Source organism: Opisthocomus hoazin, chromosome 11 (genome assembly GCF_030867145.1).
Source record: "Opisthocomus hoazin isolate bOpiHoa1 chromosome 11, bOpiHoa1.hap1, whole genome shotgun sequence".
In the NCBI taxonomy this organism is placed as follows: Eukaryota; Metazoa; Chordata; class Aves; order Opisthocomiformes; family Opisthocomidae; genus Opisthocomus; species Opisthocomus hoazin.
The window spans coordinates 10,762,867-10,778,400 of NC_134424.1; the positions used below are offsets into that span (position 1 = coordinate 10,762,867).

The following is a 15,534-nucleotide window of genomic DNA, read 5'->3' on the forward strand; positions in this document are numbered from 1 at the left end:
AGCGAGGCGGTGCCGCCGCGTGCTGTGTGGGCGGGGCGGCAGGGCCCGGCCAATGAGCGGCGGGCGGGGCGGCGGCGGCGCCAAGATGGAGTCGGTGGCGCTGGTGGCGCCGGTGACGGCGCTGGAGTTCGCGGGGGACGTGCTGCTGGCCGGTGAGCCCGGGGCCGGGCCGGGGCGGCGGGAACGGGCCCGGGCCTGGTGGCTGACGCGGTGTCCCGCAGGCACGGGCCCGGAGGTGGCGGCGTTCCGGCTGAGCGGCGGCGGGCCGGCGGCGGCGGCGGGCCGGCGGAGCGTGCTGCGTGAGGCCAGTGTGCAGGGGCTGCGGGCCGAGCCCGGCGGCGGGAGGAGCGGCGGCGGGGCGGTGCGGGTGGCGGCCTTCGGCGGGCGCTGGCTGGCGGTGCTGGCGGTGCGGGGCGGCGGGGCGCGGTTGGCGGCGTGCGGCGGCGGGGCGGCGCGGGAGCTGGGCGCGCGGGTGTGGGAGGCGCGGTGGGCGGCGGGCGGGCGGCTGGCGCTGGCGCTGGGCGGCGGGGCCGTGGCCCTCTACGAGTGGCGGGGCGGCGGGAGCTGGCTGCGGCGGGCCAGCTGCGGCGGGGCCGGGGCGCTGCGCTGCGCCGCGCTGGCGGGGACGGGCTGGGCGCGGCTGGCGCTGGCGGCGGGGACGGCGGCGGGGGCCGTGGTGGTGTGGCGGGCGGCGGCGGCCGAGGCCCCGCGGCGGCGGCTGCTGGGACACCGGGGCGCGGTGCTGGCGCTGTGCTACGCGGCACCGCGGGGGCTGCTGGCCTCGGCCTCGGAGGACCGCAGCGTGCGGCTCTGGGCCGTGGGCGAGCTGAGCGGCGGGGAGCGGGGCGGGGAGGGGTCGTGCCTGCTGGTGTGCTACGGGCACGGGGCGCGGGTGGCCGCCGTGGGGCTGCGGGGGCCCTGCCCGGTCAGCGCCGGCGAGGACGGCACCTGTCTGCAGTGGGACGGCGGCGGGGCCGTGCGGCGGGCGCGGCGGGGGCACCGCGGGGCTCTGCGGGCCCTGGCCCTGCGCCCCGCTGGCGGCTGCCTCGCCACGGGCGGCGACGACGGCGGGGTCCGGTTCTGGAGGCCCCGGCGGGAGGCCCCGGGCGCGGCCCCGCTGCCGGAGGCGCTGGGGGCCCCGGGGCGGCCGCGGGCCGTGGCGCTGGCGGGGCCGCGGCGGGTGCTGGCGCTGGGCGAGGCGGGCGGGCTGGCGGCCTACGAGGCAGCGGCGGGGCGGTGGGCGCCGGTGCTGCCCCCCCCCGAGCCCCCCGCCGCCGGAGGGGCCCGGGGGATGCTGGTGGCCACCCCGCTGCCTGGCGAGGCCCAGGCCCTCTGCGCGGTGGCCGGCGGCGATGGGTGCCTCACCATCTTCGCCCTGGGCTGCCCCAGGGCCGCTGCCACACTGCGGCCGTTCGAGGGGGCCGTGCGCGGGCTGAGCTGGGCCCCCCGCCCTGGGCTGCCCCCCGACACCGCCGCCGCCCTCCTGGCCTCCGGGCCCGATGGGGTGATGCTCTGGCTGGACGTCACCCACCGCCCCGGGCAGGCGCCCCGGGTGCAGCCCATGGGACGGTACCTGCTGCCCCTCTGCAAGGACCGCTGGCACACCTGCGCCACCTTCCCGCCCCAGGGAGGGCTCCTGGTCTGCGGGGACCGCCGCGGCTCCCTGCTCCTCTTCCCCTGCAGCGGCTCCCCGGGGCGGGCTGCGGAAGGCACCGGTGTCACCGACAGTGGCACCGACCCGGTCGGCAGCGAGTCGCAGCCCTCTCGCTTGTTGGGCGACGGGACGCTCCACCTCCAGAAGCCGCTGTGCGTGCTCTTTGGACTCCACGGGAAAGCAGGGGTTACCTCGGTGACGTGCCACGGGGGCTACATTTACAGCACCGGCCGGGACGGTGTCTACCGCCAGCTCCGCCTGCAGGGCCAGCAGCTGGAGGTGCTGCGGAAGCACCGGCCCTGCAAAGGGCTGCAGTGGATCGAGGAGCTGCGCTTCACCCCAGACGGGGATCTGCTCGTGCTGGGCTTTCACGCCTACAGATTTGTGGTGTGGAGCAGCAGGACCAGCGAGAACCTCCACTGCATCCCCTGCGGCGGCGGGCACCGCTCCTGGAGCTACTGCAGCGGCCCCTCGGCTGAGGCCTTCGCCTTCATCAAGGGCGGGGACGTGATGCTGTACCAGTGCGAGGCCGAGCCATGCGAGCAGCAGGTGCTCCTGGCGTCCCTGCACGGGCGGGAGATCACCTGCGTGCGGCGTCTGGGGGCTGTGGGGGTGCCCGGCCACGCCGCCCTTAACGTCTTCGTCACTGGCAGCGATGACACCACGGTCTGCGTCCTGACGCTCAGTGAGCGCTCACGGGCAGCCGTGCCCCTCGCCTGGCTCAGCGACCACATCTCCAGCATCAGGGCGCTGGCGCTGGCCGGTGCGGGACCCGGCGACAAGGACTTTGGCAGTGAGGGCTTGTCCGCCCTGCTCTTCTCTGCGGGCGGCCGGGCGCAGATCGAGTGCAACCGGCTGCTGTGCACTGGGGACCCAGCCTCCGAGCGCGCCATGGCCTGCCAGGTCGTCCACGTGGCCTCGCACCGGCTGGACGAGCACTGGGAGCGGAAGAAGAACCGGCACAAGCTTGTCAAGATGGACCCGGAGACAAGGTGATGCTCAGGGACGGCCTGAGGCAGGGTTAGCAGTGACTGCAGTCTGGGAGAGCACTGGGAGCTGCGCTGGCCTCTCTGCGTGGCTGCAGGCTCTGCCGAGGCAGAAGGAGCCGGGTTGGCTTTAGGCACGTCCCTGGTGTGCTGTGCCCAGTGGCCAGGCCTCAAGGGGCTTTCAGGGTTAGGGAAGGGCTTGGTCTTTACTCCTGCCTCATCTGAGTGCTCAGAGCTGTGTCTCACACTGGACTCAGGCTGCTCTGCTGGGCCACCGCCTTGCTGAGGCCGTGGGTGTCACCGAAGTGTTGGTGAGCGTTGCGTGTTTGCTGCAGGTACATGTCCCTCTCAGTTGTGCCCGGGACCAGCTCCGAGCAGCTGCCGACACCCTGGAAGTTCCTGGCTGCTGCCTGCAGCGATGGATCAGTCCGGTGAGGAGCTGTTGTGGGGCTTGGCAAGGAGAATGGAGCAGGACTGACAACAGACGACAGGAACAGAGCAGGCTCTGTGGGGGAGGCTGCTGCTGTCGACGTGGACAGCCCTGAGCCGGGAGCAGGATGGTGCACGGGGGGAAGTGGGTTCAGAGGCCATGGGAGCCCCCTTCTCCCAGGGCCGACTGCCCTCTGCTCCGACACAGGGTCTTCGGGCTGCTGGAGGCCGCCCAGAAGCTGGTGCTGGTAGCAGAGTCGTTTCACCACCAGCGCTGCGTGCTGAAGGTGGAGGCGTTCCTGCACGTGCCGGCCGCAGGGGAGAGGTGAGCCCCGAGCTCCGGGGCTCTGGGGAGAGGCGTTCGTCCTCACAGGCACGGCAGCCAGCAGCTCAGCAGGGGCAGGGAAGGGCGGCCTCGGTCTGCAGGGGCGGTTCTGCCGCTTCCCCGAGGCTCGGCAGGGACCCTTGGGGCTGCCCGTTGCCAGGCCGGAGGCTCCCCCAATACTTCCCTTGTAGGAAGCACCTCCTGTGCAGCGCAGCCACCGACGGCATCGTCGCCTTCTGGGATATCACCCGTCCCATCGCCAACGCGACGGACGCCCTGCGCCGTGGGGAGGGCGAGATGCAGCCCCTGGGTGGGTGCAGCTGCCTGCAGCTCGGCCCTGCTCCGTGGCAGAGGCCGTGCTGGAGGCCGCTCTGCTCCCTCCGGGCGAGGCGGAGCATTGCTCTCCTGACTGAGTCTGTTTTCCCAGCCCTGGGCGCCCCACTGCTCACCGTCACGGCCCACAGCTGCGGCGTCAACAGCCTCCACGTCCGCCGGACGCCGGAGGGACGGTACCTGGTGGCCAGCGGCAGCGACGATGGCTCCGTCCACGTCTGCCTGCTGGAGGTGGCCACGGGCGAGGCCGCAGCGGGGACCTGCCTGCGCGTCCTGGAGCGGGCGGCCAGGCCCTGTGCCCACGCCGCCCATGTGACGGGGATCCGGGTGCTGCGGCCAGACCTGCTGCTCTCGGCCTCGGTGGACCAGCGCCTGACGCTGTGGCACCGGGGCCCAGGCGGGCTGGACGAGCTCAGCACCACGTTCTTCCATGTGCCTGACCTGGCCGAGCTGGACTGCTGGGAGGTGGCCGGGGCTGGGGGGGAGCTGCGGTACTGCTGCGTGCTCTGTGGGCAGGGGCTGGAGATGCTGCAGGGCACGGCCCCCCCTGAGCACCCCCTGCCTGAGGCTCCCCAGTAACGGGGCAGGCATCGGAACACCCCGCTCCCCGCCTGCCTGGGGACAGCACCCTGCGCCGGTGCTCTGCCCATCACTGCAGCTGCTGCGCTGCTGTGTCCCCTCCTGAGGGGACGGGTACGTGGGGCCCCTCCAGCGACACACAGCCACGTCTGGGCTGCTCATGGCCGGCGGTCCCAGGGCAGAAGGCAGATGTGAGCCCTCCTGGACCAGCCCATGCCTGTCCAGGCAGGGGAGGAGGAGTAGGGTCGGCAGGGCCCACCCTGCCCAGGAAGAGTTCCTCCTCCCCAAGGCATGAGGAGCCCATGGCCAAGCTTTCCCGCCCCTGGGAGCTTGCAGATGACAGGAGGCCAAGCCCAGGCCAGACCAGCACGAGCACAGGGCAGGCTGCAGCCTCGAGCGCCCTGGGACAGGGCCCTGCGTGACAGCCCTGACCCCGCAGCGCTGGGCACTGCTGAATGGCGTGGGTACACTGACGCTCCGCAGCAGCACCCTGCAGGGCCAGGCACCGTGCCAGCTGGGGCCCAGCCGCCTGCCATGCTTCTCCTGCCGAGGGGGCTGTTCCTGCGCCGCAGCGGGACCCAGCGCCATCGGAGCACAAGGAAGGATAACCAGCTGCCTGCATTTGTCCAGCAACAAGTGTATTGGACCCCGGTGTCGGGGCCTGGCCCAGGGTCCAACAGGAGCCCTCGAGCCTCATGAGCTCCCTGCCAGCATGGAGCAGCCTTCAATAAACGGCTTCGAGGCGAGCGAGGTTGGTGTCTGGTGTTGTGACTGGTCCCCAGTGCTGCCTCCCCCGGTACTCCCCAGGGTGCCGCAGGCCTCCTCCCTCGTGCCGCTGTGGACGTGGCAGGCACAGCCATCTCCCACGCTGGACGCAGCCAAACCCTGAAACCGCGCGGGCCGTGGGGAGGGGGAGCACCGGCTCCCTGCCCGACGGCGGGGCAGCCCCTCGCCTGGCCGCGGAGGCCGTGCCCGGTCCTTCCCCTCGTGACACGTTGTCCCGGCACCTGTCGCACCGCTCTTCAGCGGTGGCTCAGATCTGGCTGAGCGGAGGCAGGTGCAGAGTTGCCAGGGCGCTGTGGAACACATCCCTCACAGCTCCCAGCAGCCGGAGGCGGGCAAACATCTGGTCAAAGAGGTGAGGGAACGGCTCCTGCAAGGACAAGGGCAGTGACGGGGGGCTGGTGGCCGTACGGTCCCGCGATGGGCTGGCCCTAGAGGCACTGCTGCCTCTCACCCTGGCGCCTGTCCTGGAGGGGCTGGCGGGAGGCTGCACCGTGCTGCTGGCACCGCAGAGCCCACCGCCCCCCACGGCTGCCCCACAGTGGCAGTCCAGCCCCGGGAAGGGCTGCAGGGCTGCAGACTGCAGGTGCGGGACATCTGACTCACCCCCAGGACATGGACGCGGTTGTAGTAGGAGCTGAAATCCATGCTGAGGTGGATCAGGAACTTGCACACCTGCAAGACAGAGAGCTGCTGCTGGCACGGCGGGGTCTGGCCGGTCTTGGGCCCTTCCCCACCCCACATGCAGCAGGAGAAGCACCGGGTTGGTGCAGTCTCTTCCCTCAGCAGCACCCCTACATCTCTCACTGGTGGGCAGCACCCTGTAGCTTTGTCCTGGGCTGGGACTGCTGGAGCAGCACCCGTGGGTGCTCTGGCACGTGGCACTCACCATCTCCGTGTTGGCTGTGATCCGGACCCCCTTGGTGGGTGCGGGCAGCTGTGCTGCCTGCTGCAGGACTTCAGGGAAGGGCAGGAGATAGTTGAAGAGCAGGAGCCATTCGCCCTGTGAAAGCATTACGTGTGTCGGAGAGGGCCGGATCCTGCTGGGCCAGCAGCATCCATCACTGGAGCTGAGGGCACGCAGGTCCCTGCAGTCCCCTCCTCAGCACTCACCTCCTCCCGCAGGCAGGAGAAGTTCAGTTCCGACGCTGGTGGCAGAGGTGGGTACGTGCCTGGAAAGGAGGTGGGAGACCGCTGTCATGCCCGGGAAGCCCCTGCAGCTCCATACCAGGAGCGGCTGTTGGAGGAGGGCAGTGGGGCTGGTGCTCACCCCGCTCCACAGCCCGCTGGTAGGTGTCGAAGAGCGTGGCCAGCCGGGCGCAGTTGTACATCACAAAGGCACCGCTCTTGGTTCCCTTTGTGGAGATGCTGCTGTCCTCCAGGTCCAGGGTGAGCTGAGGGCAGGGAGAAGTTGCAGCCCAGGCTGCTCAGCTCGGAGCTGCTCCAGCATCCCCACGGCTTGCCTGCCCTGGCTCTGTGCAAACCGCTCTCCTACCTGGCTCCGGTGGGCAGTGGTCAGCATCTCAAACCTGATGGCTGCCACGGTGAGGGTATCGATCACTTCGGTCCAGGCCTCATCTGTGAACGCAGGTGGCATCATGTACAGCTCGCTCCGTGCCTATGTACGGTCATGGCCCAGGCAAGGACCTGCCCTGGGGCCAGGGGGCTCCCGCGGAAGCCAGGGACCACCACACTGCCCTGGCTCCCGGCTGCGGGTGCTGCTCTGCGCTTGTGCCCCAGTTTAGATGCTTCCCCCAAGCCAGGTCAGCACCTCGCTCCATGGTGGGGGGGAGAGGGAGCACCGCACGTGGAGCCCCAGAGCAAATCCTCACCTTGCGCAAGCTCCCCGTACTTCATCACAGAGGCTTCGTACATTTGGCGCTTTCGGAGCCTGGGAGGAACACACGCTTACAGCCACCACCCCTGGGCTGAGCTGGCCCCAGAGAGCGCCCCAGGACTGTCCCAGCCTTCGGGCTGCTCAGGGCGTCCCAGCGGCAGCAGCGACCCAGCCAAGTAAAGCGGTGCAAAACCTCCAAGAGCCGGGCAGGGACAGCTGCACCGCGGCCAGCCCCTCGTGCCGCTGCCCGGAGAGGGCTGCGAGGAAGCTGCTGCGCCAGGCACAAGCTCTGCCTTTTGGCTAAGAAAAGGCCACCCCCGCCCCAGGGCCGTGTGACAGCAGGGAGACACCACCCTGCACCACCATAGTGCCCAGCTCCTGGCTGCTGCCTTTCCTCCCCGCAGCCCCCCAGCAGCACAGAGAGGGCCAGAAGCAACACGGCTGGAGGAGGGACTGGGGAGGGCCCTGTGGGCTCCGTTCCGCACCTCCAGTCCTCTCGAAACAGCCCTGAGGCCACAGAAAAGCAGAATGGAGGGAGCGCACAGAACTCTCTGTGCACCACCAGCTCGCCAAGCGCTGCAGCGTGGCTGCCTGGGTGCCCATGGGGCCAGGCAGGCGAGCAGCGCAGTCTGCGCTGGGCTACACACAGACTTACTGGAAGTACTGGTCTGCCCCAATGGGCGACGAGGGGTTTGTCACCTTCACTGGCCCACAGACAAGGTGTTTCTGAAAGAGGAGAGAGGCCGGGGCTGGGGTCAAAGACTGGAGAAGCTCCATTGAAACGCAGTGCAGGACCAGGCTGAAACCAGCCCTGTCCTAGCTGTGTCCCTGCAGTTGTCTTCCGCCCCTCCTTCTTCAGCGCTGACATCCCAAGGGCAGAGGGGCTGCTCCACCGCCTGGGCAAGTGCGTGGGGGGGCTGCCAAGGGAAAGGGAAGCCTCCCAGGGGGGCGAGGCTGGGCCTCAGGCTTCGCTGCGGGGACTGAAGGAGGCTGGCTGAGCACAGAGGTGCCGGGGGCCACAGCGAGGAGGGTGGGAGGTTCCTCACCTGCGAAGCTGTGTGGGCTCCTGGATCCAAAATCCTCCAGAGCAGATCCAGCTGCTGCTGCTGGAATTCCTCCTCGCAGCTCACCACGTGCACGATGCTGCAGCGGCTTCCCTGGCCTCCAGCCTGCAGCGGAGCACAGCAGGAAGCTCAAACGCCATCACGTGACGGGAGGGAAGGACGGCTGGAAAGCCCGAGGCAGGCAGCGCTGCAGGGCTGCTCACCATGCACTGCAGAACGGCTTGCTGCAGCTCAGCCAGGGACCGCAGCTTCCCCTCCGTCACTGAAAGAAGGAAGGACACTCAGTGCGGGACACGAGGGCTCGCCAACCGCCCGCTATCCTGCGCCATCGGGTCTGCCCCAGGCTGTCTGCCGTTCTGGCTCAACCCAGACTGAAGGGATTAAGAGGAGAAGGCAGTTTGGGTGTAAAAACCCCTTATTCTCTGTAAAAGCAATTGGAAAAAACAGAACCCGGCGTGTTTGCGGCCGTTCACCCCTCCGCTGTCACGCTGGAGCTGCCGTACACGCGAGGCTCACCAAGCAGGACGTCCAGGTTGGGGTCGTAGCCCGCCAAGCCCTGCTGCTGCACGAAGCTCTTCAAGTGCACCTTACAGATGACGTCCTCGGGCAGCGCGGCTGCACCCGGCCCCATCTCCCAGCCCACGGCGCAGGGCGTCCGCCCCAGCGCCCGCTTCAGGGCCGAGATGGCGTCCGGGAGCGCCTGGCCGCCGGGGCCGGAGGGCCATTCGATGCGGAGCTGCCGCAGGATCTCCCGGTTCCGCTCCTCGGTGATGGCAGGGACCAGGCAGACACAGACCCTGCGGGAGAGCGAGAGGCGGGCGCTGGCGGCGCAGGGCCGGGCGGCGGGACGCGGGGCGGGGGCCAGGCACTCACCCCCGGGCGCGCAGCAGCTGGGCCAGGTGGTCGGCGAGCAGGAGCGGGCGGAGGTGGTGGGGCCGGAGGGCGGCGGGGCCGCGCAGGGCCGGGCAGTGCAGCACGGCCCACCCCGCCCCCGCCGCGGGCGCCGGGCCGGCCGCGGGGCCCAGCAGGCGCCGGAAGGCCTCGGGCCGCCGCACCCGCACCGCCAGCCCCGCCGGCGTCTGCTGGCAGCCCCGCAGCGCCAGCACCCCCGCGCCGCCCAGCGCCGTCACGCCCGCCACGACTTCAGCGGGCACCTGCGGGGGACGAGGCCAGGAGTCAGCCCGACCCGGCGTGGGCCCCGCCCGCGGCCTGCCCCGCGCCCCGCCCGCGGCCTACCTGCCCCCCGGGGAAGGCGGCGCTCAGCGCGGCCCGTGGCGCCAGGAAGTCGCGGTGTCGCAGGTTGCGGGCGCTGCTCTCCTTCACCCAGAGCGCGCCGGGCCGCCCCAGAGCCCCGTTCAGCGCCCGCAGCGTCGCCGCCACCCCCGGCCGCGCCTCGCCCGCCGCCGGGCCCTCGCCCATCTCCATGGCAGCGCGGCCGCCGCGGCAGGGAGGAAGTGACGTCACATCGGCTTCCGCCGCAGTGGGACGGAAGTGGCGTCACACCGGCCCTCTCGCCCTCACTGTCGGCCGCCATGTTGGGCGCGGCGAGCGGCGCTCCCGGGCGGCCACCCTGGGCGCGGAGGGCGGCCATCTTGGGGGGAACACGAGCGGGGCCGCCATGATGTGCGTGGCGGGCCGGGCGCGGCCGCCATGATGGGGGTGGCGGGCAGGGTGCCCGGCGCCTGGGAAGCGCGGTGGGGCCCGGTGGGGCCCGGCGGGGCGGGAGGGGGCGGCGGGGTGCCCGCGGGCGCTGCCAGCCTCCGCAAAGGCCTCGGGGAGTGGGGGCCCAGCCCAGCATGTGTCACCCCAGCGTGGCCTGGCCGCGGCAGGGCCCGGCGGCGGCACCCTGAGGGGAGGCCACGGGGCTGATCACCGGCGGGGCCGAGCCCGGGCTGCTGGGGCTCCCCCGCACCCCCGGGCTGGGGACCAGGGGCTGCTCCAGCCCTGAGAGGAGGGGGACCCACACCTCACCCCTTCCTGCTCTGCGGGGGGCCCAGAACCGAAACCGCTGGCAGTGGAGCGGAAGCGGGAGCCATGGTTAGGCGCACCCAGGAGGAAACGGGGCCCCCCGGGGCGATGAGCGTGGCCGAGCTGCTGGTGTGGCACAGCCCCGCTGCGAGCTGTCCCCGGGCTGCTGGGGCCACGGAGAGCCAGGAGCTCTGGGAGCAGGTCCAGCAGCCCCAGGTGGGTGGTCTGGGACAGACCGGAGGGTGTAGGGCAGACCCTAGCCGCGGGCACTGCGTGACCGGCAGACCCAGACTTGGAGCTCAGCCGCGCCGGCCACGAGGCCCCCGGGGCTTGGCTGGGAGGTGGCGGGGTGCTTCAGGAGCACCATCGGCCCCTGCAAGGGGCAGTTCGCCACCTCAGCTGGGCTCTGCCAGCAAAGGGCGATGAGCTACGGGTGCCTGCCCTGCCAGCCCCCTCCCTGCCCCAGCTCTGGCTGCTCTTCTGGACCCGGCAAGAAGGGACAGGCATAAGGAGCTGCCCTCCCACCCTGCACAGTAGCAAAACGTGTCCCACTCATCAGCCCCGGGAGGAAGGAGGTGGGAACGATCAGATCGCGCCATCCTGCTCTTGATTACATCTGCAGAACTGAGCTCCTCCGTGGTGGCGGGCCCTCAAGCGCAGGTTTACGGGGAGGGGGCCCACAGTGCTGCCTGCGTCCCCTCCAGGGCTGCAGCCAAAGCCAGCTCCAAGCTGGGGAGGGGGGCAAGCGCTCGGTACACACGCAGCCCCCTGCCACCGGGCCTCCTCGGTGGGGAGTGGGTATCCAGGGAGCACGTGTCCCAGGGCGCTGGGGACCTGCCACCCTGCCCTTCCCTCCCTGCGGGGCCGGGGGGGCCGCTCTGCCTGCAGGGCCCAAACCGGTTCCTCCGGGGCTCGGGCGCGCGAGGGGCCGGGGCGAGGGCAGATCCTGGCAGCACGGCCCAGTGCGTGGGCTCTGCCAGGAAGGCGGCAGCACGTTTTGGGGTTCTGCGGGCAGTGCTGAAGCACCGGGGCTGCACCCCCAGCCAGTGCGACCCCGCAGCCCCGGGGCAGGAGCGGGGGTTTGTCCCCAGCTGGGGGGTGGCTGCAGCCCCCCCGGCGGTGCGGGGCCGTGCCACGGCGGGGTGCTCCCTGCACCACCCACAGCCAAGAGGTGATCTGAGAATCGCTGCTCACACCAGACCAACTGCTGACTGTCCGCAGGGCAGGAGCCGCCCGGGACCCCCGCCCGCCCCGCCGGGGGGGACGCACCGGTGGGGGCTGGGAGCCTGCTCAGACCTTCTGGCGCGTCTTGGAGGGGTCCAGTCTCGCTCTGTCCCCATCCGCAGCATGCCGGGGTCCCTGCGGCCGCCCATGTGAGGCCCAGCAGCGCGGCGGCCCCGGGGTTCTCTCGGCGGTGCCGAAAGAGCTTTGGACAGACACGACATCCCCGATGGCTCTCTGGCTGCCCGCTCAGCGGGAGTGATCGTGTCATTCCAAAGCCGTCTCTCTCGGGGGACGGACCCTGCCCGGGCACCCCTCACCCCTGCCGGCACCGGCGGGCCGGGGGCAGCCCGGCAGGGGCCAGCAGTGGCAGGAAGCTCGCGCAGCGTCTCGCGACCCGTGGTGGCCACATCCACGCTGCGGCCAGCAGCCGGGGCCGCCGCTCGGCACGCTCGCCCCGGCAGTCAGTCCCCAGGAAGCGAGCTGCTATTTTTAGCCATCCGTGGCACGAGAGAGCCCCCGGCCCCGGCGCAGGGGGCTGAGCCATGAGGCCGGGCACCAGTGATCCCCCATCCCCACACCCCCCTTCTCCCAGCGTGGCCCCCCACGTGCTGCTCCAGCCCCGCGGAGGGGTTGGAGAGGGAGAGCGGCTGTCGCCCGGTGCACAGCCCAGCACGGGGCGGCGGCGGGCAGCGGGGTGCAGGGCGCGTGGGGTGAGGCGGGGGCGGGAGCGCGGGTAACGAAACCCCAGGGCAGCTGGGCGCAGCGGGGACAGCTGCTTTTGGGATTCCGTTGCCCGTGCCCGCGCCGCGGAAGGACGGGCACAGGGGCCACCACCACGCCACCCCGACCCCGGGGCGGCCGTCGCAGCCGGCGGGCTAAGGGGGGAGAGGGCAACTTACCGCGGGCACCGGGGCAGAGGAGCTGCGCAGGGGCCGCAGCCGGGCCGGTTGTGGCTGGGGGTGCCAGGAGAGGCTGGGGTTGTGCCGCGGGCTCCCCCCGCGCCGCGGGCCGGGTGCCAAGGGGAGGGCGGTGCGGACGAGCCAGAAGGAAACGGCTCCGAACAAAGCCCTGGTGGAGCTGGAGCATCTGGTGCCAGCCCAGCGGCCCCGGAAACCCGAGCCGTCCCCGAGGGAGAGCACCTGCCCCGGCACCTGTGCCCGGCGGCACGGCACGGCCCCGGTGCTGGCAGCGCCTCCGGCCCTCTGCCGCCCAGCCCCGGGGCGCCCGCCATGGGGGGAAGTGAAACCGCGCGGGGAACCCCGCCAGCGCCACGCGCCGCTCACGCGGTGCTCGCCAAGGCGGAGCCGGGACCCTGCCGTCGAGCGAGGGTGCCCGCCCGCGGGGTGCTGGGGATGCCCGACGCCTCCCCAGCACGGCACGGCACGGCCCACGCCAGCGGCCTTCCTCGTAACCCCAGCGTGGTGCCGGGGTGCCGGGCCTGCAGCCAGCCGCGGGTGGGAGGCACAGGGCGGGGGACGTGGCTCCCCAGGACCCCCCGAGACCCCGCGCCCCGCCACCAAGGGCTGGGAGAGGGGAACCGGGAGCCGGCGCCCCGCGGGTTCGGGGCAGGGGGGCTCGGCCCCGGCGGGCAGCGGCCGCCCCACGGCGGGGACACGGCGGGCCGGGGGCACAGGGCCGGGGCAGAGCCGCGCCGCGGGCGCAGCAGGGAGCCCGGGGCAGAACTGGGGCACCGGCGGGCAGAGCGGACCCCGGGCGACCCCCGCACCCCGGGGCCGGGCGCGGGGACCGGCGGGCGCCCCGCGGCCGCGGGACAGGAGCGCAGCCGAGCCCCGGTCCCGGTCCCTCCCGCCGCCCGGCCCGGCCGCCCGCGGGGTGACGGGGACCCGGCACCGGGAGCCGCCCGCTCCCCTCTCACCTCCGGACCCGCAGCCTCCGGCGCAGCAGCCCGGGCCGGTCCGCGGCCCTCCCGGCGGCGGGGATCGGGGCGCCCCGGGCGGGACCCCCGCGCCGCCGGGGCCGGGGCCGGGTCAGCACAGCCCGCGGTGCCCTCCCCGCCCCGCCGCCGCCGCTTTCGGTTTCGCTCCGGCGCCGGCCGCTCCCCGCCCCGGGCGCAGCAGGTCGGGGCGGGCCGGGGCCCGGGGCCGGGAGGGGGCGGGTCTGTGTGTCCCTCCCCGCCGACCCCCCCGCAGGACGCGGGAGCTCCGGGGAGCCCCGCGCCGGCCCCGCTCCCGCGCCCGGTGCCGCTGTCCCAGCCCGGTCGGGCCGGCGCTGCCCGCCAGGGGGCGGTAGCGGGGCGCTGCGGGGCGGAGCCCGACGGGGGCGGAGCCTGGCGGGGGGCGGGGCTTCTCCGCGCTTCCGGCGGCGGCGGGAGGGCCATGGCGGTGGCGGGGCTACGGGGGCTGGGCCCGGCGGCGCGGCGGGCTTTGGGCCGGTACGGGCACCGGTGCTGTCACCCTGCGGCCGGGGCGGGGTAGGTCCCGGCGGGGCGGTGGCCCCAGGTGTGCGAGCCGGTCCCGGTCCCCGCAGGGCGCCGTGCCGGGCTCACCGCCTGACGCCGGCGGACGACGAGCTCTACCAGCGGACGCGGCTGACGGTGCTGGAGCCGGAGTCCCCCGGCGCCGTGTTCCTCGAGGGCTACACCAGCCGCGGCTTCACCGTCAGCGGGGACCTAGTGGTGGGGCCCTGCGCCATCCTGCCCCGCGCCATCCTCCAGTGGAACGTGAGTGCCCGGCGGCGGGGCGGGGGCCTCGGCCCCCCCGGCGCCCTGCACAGAGCCCTCCGCCTCCCCGCAGGTCGGCTCCTACAGGGACATCTCGCACCAGAGCCTCTCGCTGTTCCGCCTGCTGGAGCCCCGGATCGGTACGTGGGGCGGCCGCGGCCCCGCACCCCCCCGGGACCAGCCCCGCTCTGCCCCGCAGCCGGAGGGGCACGGGCGGGCAGGCTGCCCCTTCCTCTGGGCTCCCGTGGGGCGGCCCGGGGATCTCTGCGGGGTTTGGGGGGGGGGGCAGGTCCGGGCCGAGGCACCCCCACTGCCCGCGGTCGCGTCCCGGTTGCAGAGATCCTGGTGCTGGGTACGGGAGACAGGGTGGAGCGGCTCCATCCCGCCGTGCTGAAGCGGATGCGGGAGTGCGGGATCGCCGTGGAGGTGCAGGACACGGTGAGGAGGGGGGTGCACAGGCAGCACCCCGGTGACAGCGGGGGGTGGCCACTGGGAGGCCCGGCCCCCCCCCCCCCCCCCCCCGCACCCTGAGGCTCTGCCTGCTGGGGTGGGCAGGAGGGAGGGGGTCCCGTGCCCCGGGGGGGCTGTGTCTGCTCCCGGGCGCTGGGGCTGCACTCCCCTCCTTCTTCTGTTTCACAGCCAAACGCGTGCGCAACCTTCAACTTCCTGACGAGTGAAAAGCGCGTGGCAGCCGCTGGGCTCATCCCTCCGCGGGGCACCTACAGGGGGATGTAGGGGGGCTGTAGGCGCTGCCCGCCGCGGGCCAAGCTGCCCTTCCGCTGCCCTGCCCAGAGCCCCCGGCCATCGCCGCTCTGGACTGGGCTGTCGGAGCCCGGCTGTGGCTGGGTGGTGGCTCTGCGCGCAGGAGGCTGTTGTGAAACGCGCGGGCTCGGCTCTGCCCCGAAGCTCCCGGTTTCCCGTCCGCCTTGCCCAGTGCTGGGGGCTGCGGGGCACGGTGCGAGGCCCGAGTGTTGCTGGCAGCACCGCACCACACCCCGCTGCTCCGCCGTGGCAGCAGGAACCCGTGGCCCCAAGGCAGGGCAGAGGCTGGCGGGGTGAGCTGCACACCCCTGGCCACGTTTCGGGCTCCAAAAGGAAAATAATACATAAATTGGCAGTACGAGGCGATGGCGTGGTGGTGAACGTGGAGCAGGGCGAGGCTGTAAGGCACCGTCGGGCTGTGTGCCGGGTGAGCGGGGCGGCTGTGGCCAGCTGCCGCAGCTCCCTGGCAGTATGCGTGGTGCCAGGGCCACCGCCGGGGTTTTGTACCCCCAGCAGCGCCCGTGTCCCTCACGGAGCCTCGAGCTGCCGTCAGTCCCAGCTCAGCACTGGGGGCTGCACCCTGTCTCCCTGCGGGCTCGCAGCCCAGGCAAGGCACACGCAGAGGGTCACTGCTCGTGGTGGTGGATGCCCCCCCGGGGCTGGGGTGGGGGGTACGTGTGCCCAAACACAGCCTCGTGCCCCACACCCTGCCACCTCCGCGTGCCCAGGGAGGGGTGTGAGGCTGCGGTCCCCAGCCTCGAGGCAGACCGTGGGCTAGCTGTGCTTAACGAGCTAGCTGCGTTAATGAGTGTTTGACACAGTTCTGCTGTAAGTCACGGCCCTGGTTTTAGCATGTGTAAATCTAATTTGACATTCCATGCTGTGGAGTGATTTTTTTTTCAGTCAGCAA

General features: G+C 72.5%; 3 protein-coding genes across 3 annotated transcripts; 2 read left to right on the forward strand and 1 right to left on the reverse strand.

The window, feature by feature from the left end:
- Positions 1 to 52: 52 nt before the first annotated feature.
- WDR6 (WD repeat domain 6) lies at positions 53 to 5,056 on the forward strand. Its single transcript, XM_075432824.1, has 6 exons — positions 53 to 152; positions 222 to 2,646; positions 2,976 to 3,071; positions 3,278 to 3,394; positions 3,586 to 3,704; positions 3,822 to 5,056. The coding sequence occupies exons 1-6, from the start codon at positions 53 to 55 to the stop codon at positions 4,304 to 4,306; spliced, it is 3,342 nt and encodes a 1,113-aa protein (XP_075288939.1). The 3' UTR covers positions 4,307 to 5,056.
- Positions 4,928 to 9,415, reverse strand: DALRD3 (DALR anticodon binding domain containing 3). Its single transcript, XM_075432825.1, has 13 exons — positions 9,227 to 9,415; positions 8,864 to 9,144; positions 8,507 to 8,787; positions 8,194 to 8,252; positions 7,973 to 8,095; positions 7,582 to 7,652; positions 6,922 to 6,980; positions 6,585 to 6,667; positions 6,360 to 6,483; positions 6,203 to 6,261; positions 5,979 to 6,092; positions 5,696 to 5,764; positions 4,928 to 5,459 (listed from the first exon to the last, which is right to left on the reverse strand). Exons 1-13 carry the CDS (start codon positions 9,413 to 9,415, stop codon positions 5,340 to 5,342), a joined length of 1,632 nt encoding a protein of 543 aa, XP_075288940.1. The 3' UTR covers positions 4,928 to 5,339.
- Positions 9,416 to 13,504: 4,089 nt separating this feature from the next.
- Positions 13,505 to 15,502, forward strand: NDUFAF3 (NADH:ubiquinone oxidoreductase complex assembly factor 3). The gene is made up of 5 exons (XM_075432558.1): positions 13,505 to 13,574; positions 13,670 to 13,862; positions 13,936 to 14,002; positions 14,200 to 14,300; positions 14,502 to 15,502. The coding sequence occupies exons 1-5, from the start codon at positions 13,519 to 13,521 to the stop codon at positions 14,595 to 14,597; spliced, it is 513 nt and encodes a 170-aa protein (XP_075288673.1). The 5' UTR covers positions 13,505 to 13,518; the 3' UTR covers positions 14,598 to 15,502.
- The last annotated feature ends 32 nt before the right edge of the window (positions 15,503 to 15,534 follow it).